The sequence below is a fragment of the Podarcis pityusensis genome, assembly GCF_964106645.2.
Source record: "Podarcis pityusensis genome assembly, chromosome: 1".
Lineage (NCBI taxonomy): Eukaryota > Metazoa > Chordata > Lepidosauria > Squamata > Lacertidae > Podarcis > Podarcis pityusensis.
In genome coordinates, this window is record NC_138028.1 from 98,024,318 (window position 1) to 98,041,383 (window position 17,066).

Below are 17,066 nucleotides of genomic sequence, written 5' to 3' on the forward strand. Positions count from 1 at the left end.
AAAGCTAAAGTTGAGCTATGCCAAGTCCCATTTTGGTAAAAGGTTAAACACGTTCTTAATATTGCCTCTTGACATCAACTTGGCTTACTGTTGACTTCTCCTTAAGATTAGCTTCATCTTGATACCTAATTCACTGACTGATATGCAAGGGTGCAGTAGATCAGGATGGGGAACCTGTGGTCTTCCAGTTGTTGCACTACAATTTTCATTTCCCTGACAGCTGGCCTTGCTGGTTGGGGCTGATGTGTTGGAGCTCAGGAGCCTCAGAGTCCCCCCCACCCAATGCAACAGACATAAACTCTGTTGTAGGCTATGTATGTGATAGAGGGGAATCTAATGGTATTACATGGTCTCTTTCGAAGACTGCTTCTGCATGCTTTGGTTGCCTCAGATTTCTCAGCCTACTGCTCCATTGATTAGAACCTTTTTTTGGGTGTGTGTGGGGGGGGGAATAAGACATGGTGTGTTGCCATTCTGCTTTATTTTTCTCATGCCCAGCATGAGGGCAAAGAACCTGTGCAGAAGTTTGGGGCAGCTTTAGGGCAGGCCCCTCTGCTCTCCTGGCATGCACTTGTAGCTGATGCAACTCACAATCAGGAGAAGCTGCAGGGGTTGGGGCGGGACGGGGCAGCTACTGTAGTTCCAGGCTGTGCATTTAAAAGCGTTAAGCATTTAATAACAACCTGCCTATTTAAATGTGCATGACTGTTATTCTGTCTCTAGGTGAAATTCATTTCTCGTTACTCCTCTCCTAGGTTCAGAGTCTTCTAGTAGTGTAGGGTCATCCACGGGTTCTCTTTCTCACACCCAGCAGCCTCTTCCAGTCACAGCTCTCAGCCAGCCTTCTCATGGCACATCTGCCGTCTATCCAACTGTCAGCACTAGTAGTTCCCTTCCCTTTGATGGTGGCATAAGTGGGCAAGTGGCGCCTCCTAGCAGTAGCTTCTTTTTGCTTCCCTTGGAAGCGGCAGGCATACCACCTGGAAGTATTCTGATCAACCCTCAAACAGGTTGGTATCCAGCCGTGGATGTCTGTGCCTTGTCTCTGTCTCTCTGTCTCTCTCTCTCCTTCCCCTTTCCTTCCTTTTAACAATAACGTTTAACTTGCCATAATGTGTAAAAGAAAATAAATTTTAAAAAAGATTATTATCAGTTATTTATTAAATGTATATCCCACCCTTCCTCTGAAGATCACAAAGATCTTTCTGCCTTTCTCTCCTCACCCTCCCAGCCTGATTTCCCCTTCTCCTAATTTTGCAGCAACATGTATTTTAACACCTCCTCAGAGGACTTTGTAAAATTGTAATGTTATATACCTTGATGTACAAATGGTGAGGAATAGTGAAGATTTCTCATCAGATGATGCTCTTCTGCCTTATGAGGAGCTCATGTGTGTACAATATTTTCAAATGGCACATAATAATATTAATAATAATAATAATAATGTGGAATTGATAAGTATAGATGCTGCAATTGGTTTATGATCTTAAATTACTTTTTTTCTGTTAATACCTTCTATACCTAGGTTGGTCTGTTGATAGGAATAAATGTACAGTAGTCCTTTATTGGGCCACCTTCAGTTGAGAGTGAAGGGGTGTGATATGGTTCTGCTGCTAAAGCTGAACAGTGTCTGAAAGGGAGACCATCTGCAAAGCCCTCGCTTTTCCACTTAATCTTCCCACAAAAAAGCCTTGCTTTGACACCTGCTATTAAACCCTTTCGTCCTCTTGAGGAGCAAACTATAAAGCAGCGCTGTCTCTTGAAAATAGGTAGTGGTTGTAATGCTATGTTTTGTTTTGCCGGTAAATTGCATTTTGCTGAATAATGTGTGTGTGTGTTTCATCTCGGTTCTCTAGGTCAGCCATTCATTAATCCAGATGGCACTCCAGTTGTGTATAATCCTCCTATGCCTCAGCAGCCTGTTAGAAACCAAGTGCCTGGACCTCCTCAGCAGCCACCTCCTCCCCTACCATCTCAGCAACAGCCAGCAACCAATCACATCCTATCACAGGTGCACATGTCAAAATATGCAATGCTTGACTGAGTGCTCTTGGCATCCGATGAGAAGAAAACAGTGGATCGTTGTGGCTATTAGTTGGGGAAAGGTGGCGCTGTCCTATTTATGACTTAAGGGGACAATTTTTTGTTCCAAGTAACTGCATTTTCTTAAAGCAGTGAGACAACCTGTCGTGGTTACATATGCAATGTGTGTGCCTAAGTTTTTAAGAGCTAAGAATCTTACAAATCCGTCTTGCTTAATGTGGTGTGGGACGTCCTTATGAAGCAAGTCACACCTATAGATGGAGGAATGCTTATCGTTAGGGTTACTGTAGGTAATCTGAGTCTTGTGTCAAATTTACTTTTAGTTGCACAATTAATATGGAGGATGTTCTTGATTTTGCATAAATTTATCCCCCTCCCCAAAAGAAGAGAAATACTGCCACTTCCATTTCTTCTTACTCTGTTGTTAACTGGTGTGTGTTCCACTGTTACTTCTTCAGCCTATCCGACCTCTTCAGCCTTCTTCACAGCCTGTTCAATTCTCCACAGTCACTTATCCACCCCCGCTCCTGCCCGTCTCGTCTACCCAGCAATACACTGTGGTATAATACCTTCTACTCAACTCTTCTGTGCATGACAGAATCTTTATAGACTTAGCTTCATGTGTTGGGATGTGCATGCATAATAAATAATACAAATACTGACTGGCTGTGGCATCCAAGGTAATTCAGCATGGGCCGGGGTGCAAAAAAGGGGTTCAAGGAAGAAAGTAATCCTGCCCTGAGTTCATTGGAAGTTTACCTGCAAGTTAAAAACAAGCTGTGTGCACAAAAACAATTGCATTCTTGGTTTTTTTTAAAAAAAACCCTGCTTTGACATTACTTTTTCTCAGCCAAACAGTATTTGTTTGTACCCCTTGAATATTTTTTATTTTGTTAGGGCCCTTCCTTCTCTCTCCCCCCCGCCCGCCTATTTCTTTGACTAACCTCCTAAGGTGTTTTGCTTTCTCTCATCTCCCACTGCAATAAAAAGCTTTCTGCCACCCTTTAATGTTTGATGGGTACCAGAATTTGCCTCCCCCCCCCTTTTTGAGTGCTGCAGCTTAGCTGCATTCCTCAAAATTATAGACATCCAGCTTCCTGATGCAAGGTAAGATTCTCCACATATCGGAGTCCTTCATTGCAGTCTTTTGGATGAATCTGAAAATTTCAGATTCTGTCAGTTCTTGCTTTTTCCGCTTAAAGTTCAGTTCACCCAATTCTGCATCAGTTTGTGGGTTTTTTAAAGGACCGCATGAATATTTGCATGCATTTTCATGCTAATTTCTCCCAATACACTCATTCTTGTGTTCATTTCCCCCCAGTATATAATTTTTTGTGTGCAGTTCATTTGTTTGTTGGATAACCGCATTGCAAAATTTGGAGAAGCGTGAATTTCAAAGGATAAGTTGCACTTTGGTTTGTGTATTGATTCAGGAAGTGTGAATTTGGTATGTTTACATTAAAAAGAAACTGGATGAATTTCTCATCCATTTCTACTTGGAGAATTATGCTTTAACATCAGATGAATGGGAAAGCCCCAGTGCATTAGTGGAAGTCCTTGTGTGCACTTCTGCTAGTGGCACTAGTTAGCTGAATCCTGCTCTATATATAATATGTGCACACACACCATTCCCAACATATTTAAAACCAAGTTCGATGAATGGACAGGTGATTTGTCCTGGCTACTAAATGTCATTTTTGTTACAAACTCAAATTCTCAAATTTGCTCTTTTGCGTAATTGAACTTCTCATACACAAAATAGCCAGATTTCCGCGCCTCCCCCCCCAAGGTTCCCCAGCTTGTTGCATCTGTATCTGTTGGCAAATATTTCCATGGTACATTAGCACCAGAAAGCAGTGGCGTAGCGTGGGGGGTGCAGGGGGGGCCGGCCGCACCGGGCGCAACATCTGGGGGGGAGCGCTCGCACTCGCAGCTCTGCCCCCTGCTAAAATCCACGGGTTAGGGGGCGTAAATTACTTGCCTTGCCCCGGGTGCTGACAACCCACGCTACGCCACTGCCAGAAAGTATTACCAGGCACACTGAACACAGCTTTTACAAACATTAAAGTTTGTGTTTCTTGCTGTAGGTATAAAATTTGGTGTGTCATTTCCCATATTTCTACTTATTGCTGCTAATGAGATGTTACCTTTGTCTTAAGGCTTTCACTTTTAAGCTGCTATAACTAGATGTGAGGATACTTCACTATTTCATGTTTACTTGTGTGTTGTTGTTGTTTTAATCAAACAGTGCTATCTCCTCTCGTGCATTCGAAAGAGGAATAACTCTTACTGTTTTGCTTATTTCAGCAAGACAACCTAGGCTCCCAATTTAGCCATATGAGTCTCTCCCGACAGCCATCTGGGGAAGCTGCTGATCCTCATGCCACCATGTTCCAGTCCACGGTTGTCCTTCAGCCCCCACAGCAATCTGGTTTCATCATAGCAACGGCCCCACCTCCTCCACCAGCCCCACCGCCACCCCCTGGCCAACCTGTTCCTACTCCTAATTACAGTGCATCCAGCCACCCTGTCAACCAGCAAGTTCTTCAGCAACAGGGATATATGCAGCAACCAATGCCACAGGTAGAGAGAGCTTTGTAATATTACCAGACAATGTCAAAGGTGTAGTTCATATTAACTGCTGATTAAACTGAATCTAGCTTTGTGTAGGGCTTCCTCTTCCTCCCACCCCTTTAATTTATGTGGAAGCAATCTGAACTTCATACTTCAGTCACAGAAAGAATTAAAGGACCCTTGCTGTCAACAAGAATTAACTTTTTTATTGCTTAATTTTAGCAGAATTAGAAGTTGATGCATATTTATTACATATTCGAGTCTTCTGTTCTTTAAAAGGACTGTGTGTGCATTACAATAGTTAAAATAATGCCTCATAGGTGTTCCACTGACATATTTGTAATACTGTATTTTGACCTAAACAATACGTATTTTAAGTGAGACTACAGTGGTACCTCTAGTTACGAACTTAATTCGTTCCGGACGTCCGTTCTTAACCTGAAACTGTTCTTAACTAGAGGTGTGATTTCACTAATGGGGCCTCTTGCTGCTGCTGCGCCGCTGGCACACGATTTCCGTTCTCATCCTGGGGCAAAGTTCTCAACTCGAGGTAACTCTTCCAGGTTAGCGGAGTTTGTAACCTGAAGCGTTTGTAACCTGAGATGTTTGTAACTCGAGGTACCACTGTACTTTTTATAGCCTGTGTCTTGTTATTGTTGAGACTTCCACAAGAGCCTCTTCTGTTTATGATAATGGATCCAACAAAGTCATATTCAGGGGGGGGAAAACCTATTGAAATAAGTGTACTTAGATTAATCATGCTCACTGTGTCCACCCAGGCATGGCCAAATGTGACCCTCCAGCTGTTTTGGGACTACAATTCCCATCATCCCTGACCACTGGTCCTGTTAGCTAGGGATGATGGAAGTTGTAGTCCCAAAACAGCTGGAGAGCCAATTTTGGCCATGCCTGATACAACCCAATACTTCGGTTATCACATCGGCTGACAAAGCATGGAGCCACATTGTGTCTTTCTGCTGTTTTGGATCTAAAGCTGGATACAATGAATGCATGTTAAAATTTCACCAAGAGATAATACTGTTCAGCAGCTAAACGTTTAAATAACCCCACTCCTCCTATTTTTCACTAGACTTGCTTTTCTGAGTGTGTGTATGTGTATGCTTATAGGCTTTCTTATTTATCTGCCATCATTTTATGCTGCTGGACGTGACTCAATTATAGAAGCATATAAATGAATCTTCAACATGTTGCTTCCTTTTTAGATGCCAGCCTGTTACTGCGCTCCAGGCCAGTATCCACACTCCAGTCAGCAGTATCGGCCAGTTACTTCTGTTCATTACAACACACAGCAAAACCAGCCACTGCCACAGCCTGCACAGCAGACAGGTTGGTGGTCTCTCCCCCTCCCCACCCCCTATAGCCCAAATGCATGTACTTCTGGACTTTTTCAGGGTGCTGTGTAATGCAGGAGGGAATGCGGTTTTGTTGTGAAAGCCTGAAAGGTCTGTTAAAAATAAAGTAAGGTTTTTTTGGCTTTGAAGTGCTGATAGAATTCCCATTTGGTGAAAATGCATTCTTTTAAATTGTTCAAGCTGATAAAACCTAAGAGACAGGATTCACTAGAAAAGAGGGTGGGAAGTAAATTATTTGTTTGGAAAACATAACCTTGAACACTCATTCTCTTCAATCCATTTTTGGCAATGTGAAGAACTTCTAACAAAAGTCCAAATTGACATGGATTGATGTTCTCCTCAATATTCAACTTTCAAGTTTGTGCAGTTTATACTGTAACGGTAGCATTGCTCCATAGGTTTTTACCTTAAACTTGTTCAGAAATTCTTCATATAAGATATCTCTGATCCTGAGTTATGGCGAACAAGTTTATCTCCCATTGCCCTTGGCTTTTGATGTTTCTCTGGGTCTTCATTCTCAAAATTGCATAAAACTATAACATTTCGGCTTTGTCTTTTCCTTGTCTTTTCTGCTGTTTCTTGAACCTCGTTTAGTCATAGGCGGTAGTTTTAATACAATGACACCCTTACTTTTTACAGATTGAGCTATATTGTCAAGAAGGTTTGTACTTCAGTATGGTTTAGTGTTTGTGCATGCATTAATTGTTAAGAAGTACAAAGGGGATTCTTCTTTGAGAATTGACAATTGGACTCAGATGTTTTGTTTATTTTTTGAAATTTTGCTTTACTTGAGAGCCTCTTAGAAATGCTTTCTAGAATATGAAGAGGAACAGTTACGGCTTTTGTCCCACTGGCAACACTTGTGTTCTCAGTGAGCATGTTTTCATTCCCACAGCAGCTAAATAAATAGCAGGGAATATAGGATTGGCTTCTCTTTTAATATGTGCTGTAGAAGTGCAAGGGCTGTCAAAAATGAGATTGTGGCCTTGATCTAGTCATGTTGATAAGGGTTTTTTAATGCCGCCTTTGAAAACTTTGTGTTTTGAAAAAAGGGATACCTCTTACACCATTGGGTCAGGCATGCTGTATCTACGTAGGCCCACATGGAAAGATCTTTTATAGGGAAGGATCAGGCTGGTTATCAGAATACCCAGAGTGTCTGCTCTCTTCCAAATCCCACACAAAGGCTCCAGGAAGACCTGTTTTAAAGTCTGCGTTGATTATATTGGTAGGAGCCACCTTGACTCATTGTGAAGGGATGAAGTAGCATTTGAGCATTTGAAAAGTCAAATATTACCCATTCCTTTATATAAAATATCAGCTATTTTAAGTCACCTTGAGGATGTCTTTGGGACAGAAGGGTAGCATGCATTCCAGAAAAAAATTAAAAAGTTAAGGCTTTCTCACTTTAAAAAACAAATTTAAAATCACATAACTAATTCTTATTGAGCAGTGTTTGAAAACATTTACAGAGCACCACAATATTACAAGGGCAAGGATGATAAAGAAATCCTAATAGAAAATAATATATTTTATTTTTTTAAAGAACCACCTTTCAAATCTATTATATTTCAGCAATGATTTTGGCACTACTAAAGTGTAGTTCTGTAGTAGGTTTAGGGCTACTAACATTGAATGAGAAAGAATTGTATGATCATATTTGCTTATATTTGCCATTGTACATGGGAATACAGCCATGCTAAAGTTAGATTTTGTCCATCTTAGCAAGGTTTAAAATGAACTCTCTCTCTTTTTGTGTGCACATGTTATTACTTTAATCTTTATTTTAGACCTGAACAAGTTGCCTTGAATCAATATGAAGTTGGGACCTATTGAAATCAGTATAAAAAATAGATACAAACTTTTCACACTGATTTCTTGAATTTCAATGGGACTGCAAGTAACTTCTAAGTATAGAGGTTGGATATATGCAGTGGCTTGGATCCTAATTCTTCCTGCTTCCAGAAACGCCCTGCATTCCATCTTGCATTCTTTAGAAGCCCTGCCCCAAGAAACTTTTGGGGAGGGCACAGGTGGCTATAGGAAGGAAGGAGAGGCCTAGAAATTCCTTAATTTACCTTCTAATCCAAGATACTTCTTTTAATTGCATAAGGATACTGTCTCTGACTTGGCGGCCTTTGAGATACTTTAGGGCTCATTAGCCAACCACGTCACACAGTTATTAAAATTCTCCTCTGTTTTCTCACCCAAGTTTGCCTTACAATATTGAGGATTGCTGTTGATGAAACTCAAGCAGAAACTTCCTTTGCAGTGTAGAACTTGGTTGCATGGGTCCCAGCCTAAATATTTTCCATCTCGAACAGTATTTCCCACTTCCTGTTTTACAACTCAAGCTGGGCAAGACTGCCATGACCAATACATTGTGGATGTAGAGATTGCTCATCAGTATGCTCCTGCGGGAGGGGTTTTGCACGTTAGCCAAAGGGCCAGAGCGGGTTTGTTTCTGAGGAGTTGTGCCAGTTTATACACACATTTAGAAGCTTCTGGAACCACCAGTGCTCTGCTGGTAAATTAGGTCCAAGCTGCTGAATCTTAGAGGAAATGTCAAGTTAGTTTCAGGATGTTTGAAGAATGGCCTGGAAAGTTTCCTGCTGTGTGTATGGGAGTTCAAAGATTTCTAGGGCAATAGGAAATAGTATCTATGTAAGTACAAAAAAAGCACAAGTGCTCTGCAAAATGTGAAAGGACTGAAGTGTTTAAGCCCATTCTTTCTTAAGTGAAAGCAAGAATAAGCCCATTTGAATGCTACCTGTTGTTCACCACTATCTTCAGTGACCTGTGGCTTTTTACTTTGCAGCATTTTAAATATTTTAGATAATTACTGAAAACAACTTTCAGAATATCTACGTATTTTGTAGTAAATGTGTGGTTTTATGTGTGTCTCTGTGGCAAACCAGGCCGTGGTATGTGTGATAGATTGTGCAATAGGTTGGCTTTATTCATGAGCTGTTGGATTCGGGGCCGTAACACTGTCTGAGAGGGTTACATTTCTCACAGTGAACCGGTCTCTTTTTCAGCTGCTTCCTGGCTTCCTTTTTAAAGGGGTCTCAGGTGTGTCTGTCTTGGATTGTTGCTTTCTGATCAAGGAGCAAACGCTGTTCTTCCCTTTAAGAAAATAAAGAAAGAAAAGTCAGCAACATCTGTCCTTACCTAGGTGGCACTAGAAGGAAGCACCAGGAAGGTGATGTTCAGAAACAGACATTGGGCAAGAATATCTTTGACAGGCTTTTTTTGCCATTTTGTGGTCTGTTTTGTGTGTCCTGTGTTCTTTGTGTGTTTTCTCACCATGCTTGAGGTTTGCACTTCGTTAGTGAAATATTATGTCTCTTCCTAATTGCATGAGATGCAGATCGTGGTATTGTAAGCAATTTCGTTATTTAAGGAAGAGATAGTATTGCAGAATGTATTTTCTCGTTCTTTGCAGAGCTCTTGAATTTTGGGAAGCATGAGGTTTTTAACTACAGTTTGCTAGCGCTGCTGTAAAATAAATTTCAGCAGATGTTGCTTCTTCCCTTTCTTTTTCCTGCTGAGTGCTGTATTTCTTTCATGCCACTTGGTATTCTGGGGTAGAATAGTGAAGCTAAAAATAGAAAGTGTCTTGAAACCCCATGGGGCAGTGTGTTAGCAGCAATTTATATTGCCCTAGTTCCTCTCTCAGCATGGAAAATTGATTTTTGCTTTGTCTGTGTGAAAGTGCCAGAAGACACTGAATAATTTTCACAGCTACACTGCAGTCCCTGAGAAATATATTTTTTTAAAATTTTTTTGAAGTTGCAGCACTTTTGTAGATTTCCAGGTTTCTATGCCATCATTGGTACCGTAGCCTGGGTTCTAGTGCTGCTGGACACAATTTCTTAGGTGCTGAATATATTCAGGCATCTGTTTTATTTGAAAATATAGAACTGTTGAGAGGAGAGCATGATAAAACCTCAGGATCTCTCTTTTCTAAACAAGATTGGGAGGGAGGTATACTAAGTAAACTGTAACTTTGCGACCATGCATATTTAATCTGGCTTGTACACATCTTTTAAGTTTATGTCTTAATAGTAGATTGTTAACATGTGTTTTAGCTGCAGTCCCACTCAATTACTTCAGATTATTACTGATTTCACCTTTTAAAAGAGATTGCATGCTTTATTTCCTTAAATGCATACATATGATCTTAATAAGGAAATAAAGATCCTGCTTCTACAGGATGTAGTTTTGCATAGTAGGTCCAATATTTTAGGTACAAGGCAAACCTGCCTTAAGGACAAGAAGTTGGGTGAAATCAGCCACTTCTCCATTCTGAGCTTTTGAATCTTTATCTAGTAATGAACATGATATTTGATAGCCTGTGTCTAGAAAACAGATGTAGTCCACTCATCAGACTTAACATCTTATGCCATGCTCATTCTTAATCAGATAAATTTGCTGCAGGAAAGACTTGTAGAAAAACAAAAACAAGGTATCATGAATGGGTACATTATTTTTGGGAGAGCCCTAAGGTTTAGTACTGTATTCAGTGTGTCTGGGATTGTGAATGCACACATGTAAATAATGCAGCATGGCTGTCCAGATGAAACACTTCCATTTAGAGTTAGGAGAACTGATTATTATTAAACAGCAACGCACTGACACAGGTGATACATCTTGTTTTCAAAAGCAGGACAGCAAAGTGCAATGGAAAGTGATACTTCCCTTGAAACTGAGGACTGGGAAATCAGTGTCTGAAAGTTCAGCACAGCATTCAGCATTTCAAAGTACAACTAGTGGCTTGGCCCCCCTCATCTGTTTTCAAAGGAGAAAAAAATGCCAAACACATTACAATGCAACAGCTGAAATGAGGCCTCTCAAGCACTGTGTGCTTTACTTTATTTATATGATTTTCCAGGGAGACCGGAAGGCACAATTGTAAAGAAGCAATTAGGAAGAAGAGCAAAAAGATAGCATTATGTGTCCAGAAAAAAGAGAAAGGGGCAGCTGATCATATTTTAACAGATGAAGGTGTATATTGCAGAATGTAGGTCTTAATTTGAGTTTCCAAGGGCTCAGTGTCAGTTTATTGAAATAAAACATGTTTGAATGTTACAGATACAGTGCTGGGTTTTCACTGGAGAAATAACCCATGCCTTTAAAAGCTGTGCTCATCACCCAATGCTTTACACTGTATTAAAAAAAAGCTTACAAGAATGGTACATTTTTTTGACATTCCACATGCAAATTATTTTCCAGTAATTGGATGGGACAGAGAATCTTTTCTATTAACTTATTCTATTCACCCAGCAAAGGAGCAGCGCTGAATCTTGCCAGCTCCATGCATAGTTTTACTGGGACCATATACCTTATTCTCAAAATAGGGAAAAAAAATAGGCACCTGACATTGATAAGACTGTGCTCAGTCTTCATTTCTTAAGTAACTTAGAAATTTGAGCCTGTTCTGTCAATCTGTATGAAGGCATTTGGTTTAAGAAGATCTGGTAATATACTTTTAAGGTGATCTGATAATACACCTTGGCCTTTAAGTAGTGAGCTGGTACCTTAGCTTAAGGTCAGTGAGAATTTAGCCCTTGTTGCTGTCCTTTGAACCCCATTGGGAGACTTCCAAACTACCATCTTGTCAGTAAATGGAAAAGATGATAGGAGGGGGAACCTTTTGTTGCAAAATATTCCATGTTCTTTTTATACTTAGGACTGTTCCAACTCATGAAATAAGTCAGACCTGTGACCAGGTAAACAGACACACACATAAGATAAATTGTCTGTCTTGCATTGTTGTTCAGTGGGCTTGTTCAACTTGATATGCATGTGTTGTTACTGATTAAAATAAAACAAAATTACTCAAGGAGACAATGAAAAAGGAAAGGAATCAAAGTTCAAAAAGCCAATGCTTTGTATACCTGAATAGAATCTGTCATTTTAGTGAAAATGAAGTACAAACTCATAGTTGCACTGGACTTAAGTAGGCAAAAGTTGCCACATGCCAACTAATTATGATTAGTTGGAGGAACTGTCCAAACAAAACTGCCCCATGTATCTATAGTGCCCATTAGATGTTATAACACTGGCATGGGAGCTCATTTTCCTGTGAGTTCAGTCAGTGCTATTGCTGTGACATCTGAAAAGGCCCACAATTAAACAAGCAGGGCTATTGACATGGGTCTTACTGCACAGTTGTTGACAGATCCTGTGCAGTTATCCCTGCCAACCTCATGCTGATCCTTTAAACATTACAACATATTTGTGCAATAAACCCACAGATTCCTGTTCTACAACTGTAGCATCTAAAGGGAACTGGGGTATAAATATGTTTTGTTATAACATGTCAAAATGAATAATAATATTTCTGTATTTGCAGGTTACCAAGTTATGCCTAACCAGCAGCAAAACTACCAGGGTTTAGTTGGCGTCCAGCAATCTCAGAACCAAAATCTAGTCAGTGGCCAGCCAAACAATATTGGAAATCAGATCCAAGGTGTACTTGTTCCGTACCCACCTGTGCCATCTTATCAAGTAAGCTATTGTCTGTTGTCTTCTTCTTATTGCAAATATGAAATATAATTGATTCTTTTTTAAAACACTGAAGCTTTGCCTAGTCAGGACTAAGGGTGGTTAGTCACTTTTGGAACAGGGTTATCACAAATGTATGCAAACTTCATTCTTAACTGCCACAAAATGGTTTGTTGAAGTGAAACATTTTATTTGTAGACTAAAGCTTCACAGTTACTCAGTTTGGATTTTAAGCAATGGAGAAAGTTTGCTTACTCTGTTTCCAGAGATCAGCTAAGCCCATTTGCAGAACAATCAAGGTGGCCGAATACAGTGCGTCACCTTGTCTTTCTGCATATTAGTTTTGTGTAGCTGACATTCACCTACCACTGTTCCACATCGTTTTCATAGGCATCTTGAAGAGCCAGAGGCTCTGGAAAATCCTCTCTGCCATTCCACAGGCTCTGGTCAAGAGTGAGACCCAAGACTTCCTCTGAGCTAAACCACTTCAAATTGTATGTAGGGGCTGCTGGAAAACTAGAACCAGGAAGAATATTAGGCTCTGGAAGGCCCTGACACCTAGTTTTCTTTGTGAAGGGAATTACTTTGTATGGATGAGAACTCATTCATTTTGGACCCCTACCTATAATTTGAAGCATTTCATCCTAGCGATAGGTTTATGCCTCCTTGGTAAGTACTAGGCTGTCTCTCTTGGACCCGTGAAGCTGTTGTCAGGATGGGTATTTATGGACCTTGGTTTACAGCAGGACTTGGGAATGTGTGGCCCTCCATTTGATATTGGACTCCCTTCTTCTATCAGCCCCAGCTAGCATGGTCAATGCGCTGGGATTATGAGAGGTGCAGTCCAGCAACTTCTGGAGGGTCACCAGTTCCCCACCCCTTGTTTACTAAACAGGTTGTCACAATAAATGTGTCAGTTCTTTTTCTTTTAAAAAAACTTCATTAGGTATCCTAATGTACTTCTAATCCTCAGGTTTCAATGGCTCAGGGTTCCCAAGGAATGTCTCAGCAGACATATCAACAGCCAGTTGTTATTCCCAGTCAGTCTAACCAAGGACTATCCACATCGGGAATGCCAGTTTACTACAGTGTCATTCCATCTGGACAACAGAATAATTTAAGGTGAGTTTAATATTATTATTTTTTAAGAATGGATCATATTATTTGTATGCTGCTTTCCCACATAAGGTTGTGCTCAAAGTAGCCAGAATCCACAAGAAAAAAAGGCAGTAGGAAAAGCAGTTCATTCAAAAACTTATTGGTCTTTAGTAATCTGAGCTGATGTATTTACAAGGATTTGAAATTTCCTACATAGAGGCTGTTTTATTTTTATTATATTATTAAAAGAGAAATGTCTGGTAGTCATTTTAGTTAAGGAATGCTGTAAATGTGCAGGGCATGTAGCTCAGTTGGTTAGAGCATGGTGCTGATAATGCCAAGGTTGCATTTCCAATCCCTGTTAGGGACAGCTGCATATTCCTGCATTGCAGGGGGTTAGACTAGAAGATCCTCAGGGTCCCTCCCAACTCTTATGATTCTATGTCTGCTGAAACTTCAAAAACCATAAACTGCCTTCCTGGACATAGATTTCTTTTCTCAAATTTCTTATTTTGCTCAGTGGATCTTAGACTTTACGGCAGTATGCTCTGTGCCTTGTTCACACTCCTCCTTGCAGGAAAATTGCAACTGTGCTTACTTAGGATGCAAAAAGATAATACATTTTCAAACTGTACTTACTCCCTTTTTTCTGGCACAGAAACTGCCCAGCTTTCCCCACAGCTTCACAACACAATAGGGAGTTATCATCAGCATTTTAAATGCCGCTCTTGGCTGTCTGTCTTGCCCCTCCTCCTCCTAGTCTTAAGATGTGCTGTTCACTTTTTCAAAAGGTGAGAGAGCAGGAAAACACAGCATTAAAGACAATCCTTTAAAACGAGCAGCAAAGCTGCTTCAAAGATGTGGGTCTGAGTTTGCAGTTTCGAACTGATCAGCATTGTGCATAGCCAACTTCTACTGCTGAGCTGGTTACCTCTGACCTAGACCCCAGACAAAAGGAATGATACATCTGTATATAACAGGCATAGGCAAACTCGGCCCTCCAGATGTTTTGGGACTGCAACTCCCATCATCCCTGACCACTGGTCCTGTTAGCTAGGGATAATGGGAGTTGTAGTCCCAAAACATCTGGAGGGCCGAGTTTGCCTATGCCTGGTATATAACATAGTGAGTGCGTTTCCTCAGTGTCTTGACTGCTCAAGCTGTCTTAGGTCTCTGTGCAATCCTGGTTTCTTGGAAGGAGTTAATTTGGCAGCAGTCCCAGACAAGTAGGAGAATTACCTATGCTATCTGTTTCACTGATGCCAGTCTGCAGGTGACCTGCTCTAGCTTTTGTAAAATTATAAATATATTTATTTACAACTCACCTTTTCCCCAGACCAGGACTCAAGGCAGGCAACAGATAAAAACACAGATAAGACAGAAAAAGGCTACATACACAGGAAATGTGACATAATTCCAGTGAACCTTTGCATCCAACCAAAGTGTATGTGTGAGGGGGTTGTGTAACATATGCAGTACCTCGTGCCAGGCTCAAATTTTACTCCTAATTGTGGCGTTTCATTTGCACCATCACAAAGAAGGTTGTGATTTAAACAGTGGGAGCTGACAGCAAGCCACTTTGTGGTTCAATTAGATTTATTCAAGCATTTAACAAATACATAGTTGTTCTAATGGCATTCATTTAGTTATTATTACTAGCGGTACTACATGGATGGATGAAACGATCTGATTCTTATTTGAGTGCTAAGAGGCAAACTAAGATGTCTCAAAAGTGCAATCCTGTACGTGTCTACTTGAAGGTAAAAGCCCCACGTAGTTCAAAGGGGCTCACTCCCAGGGTAAGTATGCATAGGATTATAGCCCAAGTAGTGTGGTGTATTCTTCCATTGGTCCAGAAGGTATATTTTAGCCTGTTACCGGCTCCTGCTGTGTTTGTGGAACCCATGCCCTACCATTTCCTCTCCTATAGTGATGAAAGACATAATGCAGAACTTCTTCCTACATATCATCCAATGCATTTCTGCATTAGGATGAATTAATCTGATTTGTCACAGATGAATAAACCTGTAATTACTCCCTAATGACAAAACAGACAAAGTGTTTTAAGCAGTACCTGCAAATGGATACCAAGAGATAACGTATCCTATGGTTGTACTTCACAAACATGGATATGCCACTGGGCAGAGAGAAAAGTATCAACACAGCATTAGTTTCCCACTTAAGGCCAATTTCTTTCCCTTATCAAGTAAAATGGATGGGTTTCCAAGGATGAAGCAATAGTATCCTGCACAGCTCTTTGGTCATCTGCAGTTATTCTGCAGAAGTACTGCAAAATAGATTTTGAGGTCACCTTGGTGAAGAGTTCTGACTTCGTTTATATTCCCTGCAAAACAACGAAAAAATCTCGCCTGTAGGTTATCTTTGTATCAGTTCTATTTGATATTTAGGGTTCCTTTGATCTTTGTGCGTTGTGCTTTGAAAGCAGCTTTTATTTTTTTAATGTCAGCAATTTGCAGTAATGTGTTGCATTAATGGCAATCTTCAAAGCCTGGTCACCTTTCCAAAAGCCACACCATGAATAATTCACAAGAAGATTAGAGAAATGAGAACAGTCACTAATTTTTTCCCCTATGGCAACTGTTTCACCCTCTCATCTTAGTTTTTATTAGTATAAATTGTAAGTAGGGTTCATTCCCCCCCCCCCCAGAGCTTATAAATCTTTTCAAATTATGAAACGACAAACGAATTGTAAAATGGCAAAAAGGGAAGGAATAACAATGTGCCCAAGCGGTCTGTAGGATAACCACCTTACACAGGTTTAGCCGCTTTCTTCATCCTGCAGGGGCCAGCCCTGTGCCACCTCTTTACCTATTTTGCCAGGATGGCAGGTATATGAACTAGCAGGGTTGTGCAGCTGTACTTTCTGTAACAAGTAAATTATTTATTGGTTCTCCTGTTCAAAATCAGATCGCATGCTAAAGTGGCTTTCACAAATTTCAGATGTCCTGGCTGAGGTCTACAGTTTGCATTTAATACACGGTATTTTCCTTCCTTCCATCTCTCTCTCCCCCCCCCCAACCTTCTGCAGCTCATCAGTAGCATATCTTCAGCCTCCTGGATCAGAGCAGATACCGTTCCCTCGGACAACCTCGCCCTGCAACTCCCAGCAACTCCAAGGACAACAGTGTGCAGGTGTGAAAAGAGAGTCGTGACCATTAGGCCCTTTCACTCTCTGATCGTGGGGCTAATTTTTTAAAAATAAAGACAACAACCTTATTTGCTTATCAATCCTAGTCCAGTTAAATTGCTTACAGTGAGTAATGCATGTACTGGATTCTAAGATTTGTTGAAGTTCATGAATGGAGACTTGCCTGCCTTCTTATCTGAATACCCCTCCAGGCCCCGTGACCCCTGAGAAGCCCTATCAAGAAGGCCAGGGGCACCCTTCCAACCAGTGTGGGATGGCATGCATCAGGCAGGGGTGGGCCTTCTGCTGGGGAAGTGGAG

At 40.8% G+C, this 17,066-nt stretch overlaps 1 protein-coding gene and 1 long non-coding RNA gene across 8 annotated transcripts in view; one reads left to right on the top strand and one right to left on the bottom strand.

The window, feature by feature from the left end:
- The window catches only part of R3HDM1 (R3H domain containing 1), a 47,782-nt gene that overhangs the window by 25,244 nt on the left and 5,472 nt on the right, over nucleotides 1-17,066 (top strand). For 3 of the 7 annotated variants that reach the window (XM_081006012.1, XM_081006013.1, XM_081006015.1), the window contains 8 exons: nucleotides 756-1,010; nucleotides 1,857-2,011; nucleotides 2,502-2,603; nucleotides 4,351-4,626; nucleotides 5,841-5,964; nucleotides 12,349-12,503; nucleotides 13,474-13,622; nucleotides 16,648-16,751. In XM_081006012.1, the coding sequence (XP_080862138.1) occupies nucleotides 756-1,010; nucleotides 1,857-2,011; nucleotides 2,502-2,603; nucleotides 4,351-4,626; nucleotides 5,841-5,964; nucleotides 12,349-12,503; nucleotides 13,474-13,622; nucleotides 16,648-16,751 (1,320 nt within the window). The remainder of the gene's footprint in view (nucleotides 1-755; nucleotides 1,011-1,856; nucleotides 2,012-2,501; nucleotides 2,604-4,350; nucleotides 4,627-5,840; nucleotides 5,965-12,348; nucleotides 12,504-13,473; nucleotides 13,623-16,647; nucleotides 16,752-17,066) is intronic. The other 4 variants (XM_081006017.1, XM_081006018.1, XM_081006014.1 and 1 more) reach the window with 3 other exon arrangements.
- On the bottom strand, nucleotides 8,795-16,636 carry LOC308479271. Its single transcript, XR_013987588.1, has 2 exons — nucleotides 14,238-16,636; nucleotides 8,795-9,116 (listed from the first exon to the last, which is right to left on the bottom strand). It is a non-coding gene; the product is annotated as an uncharacterized lncRNA (long non-coding RNA).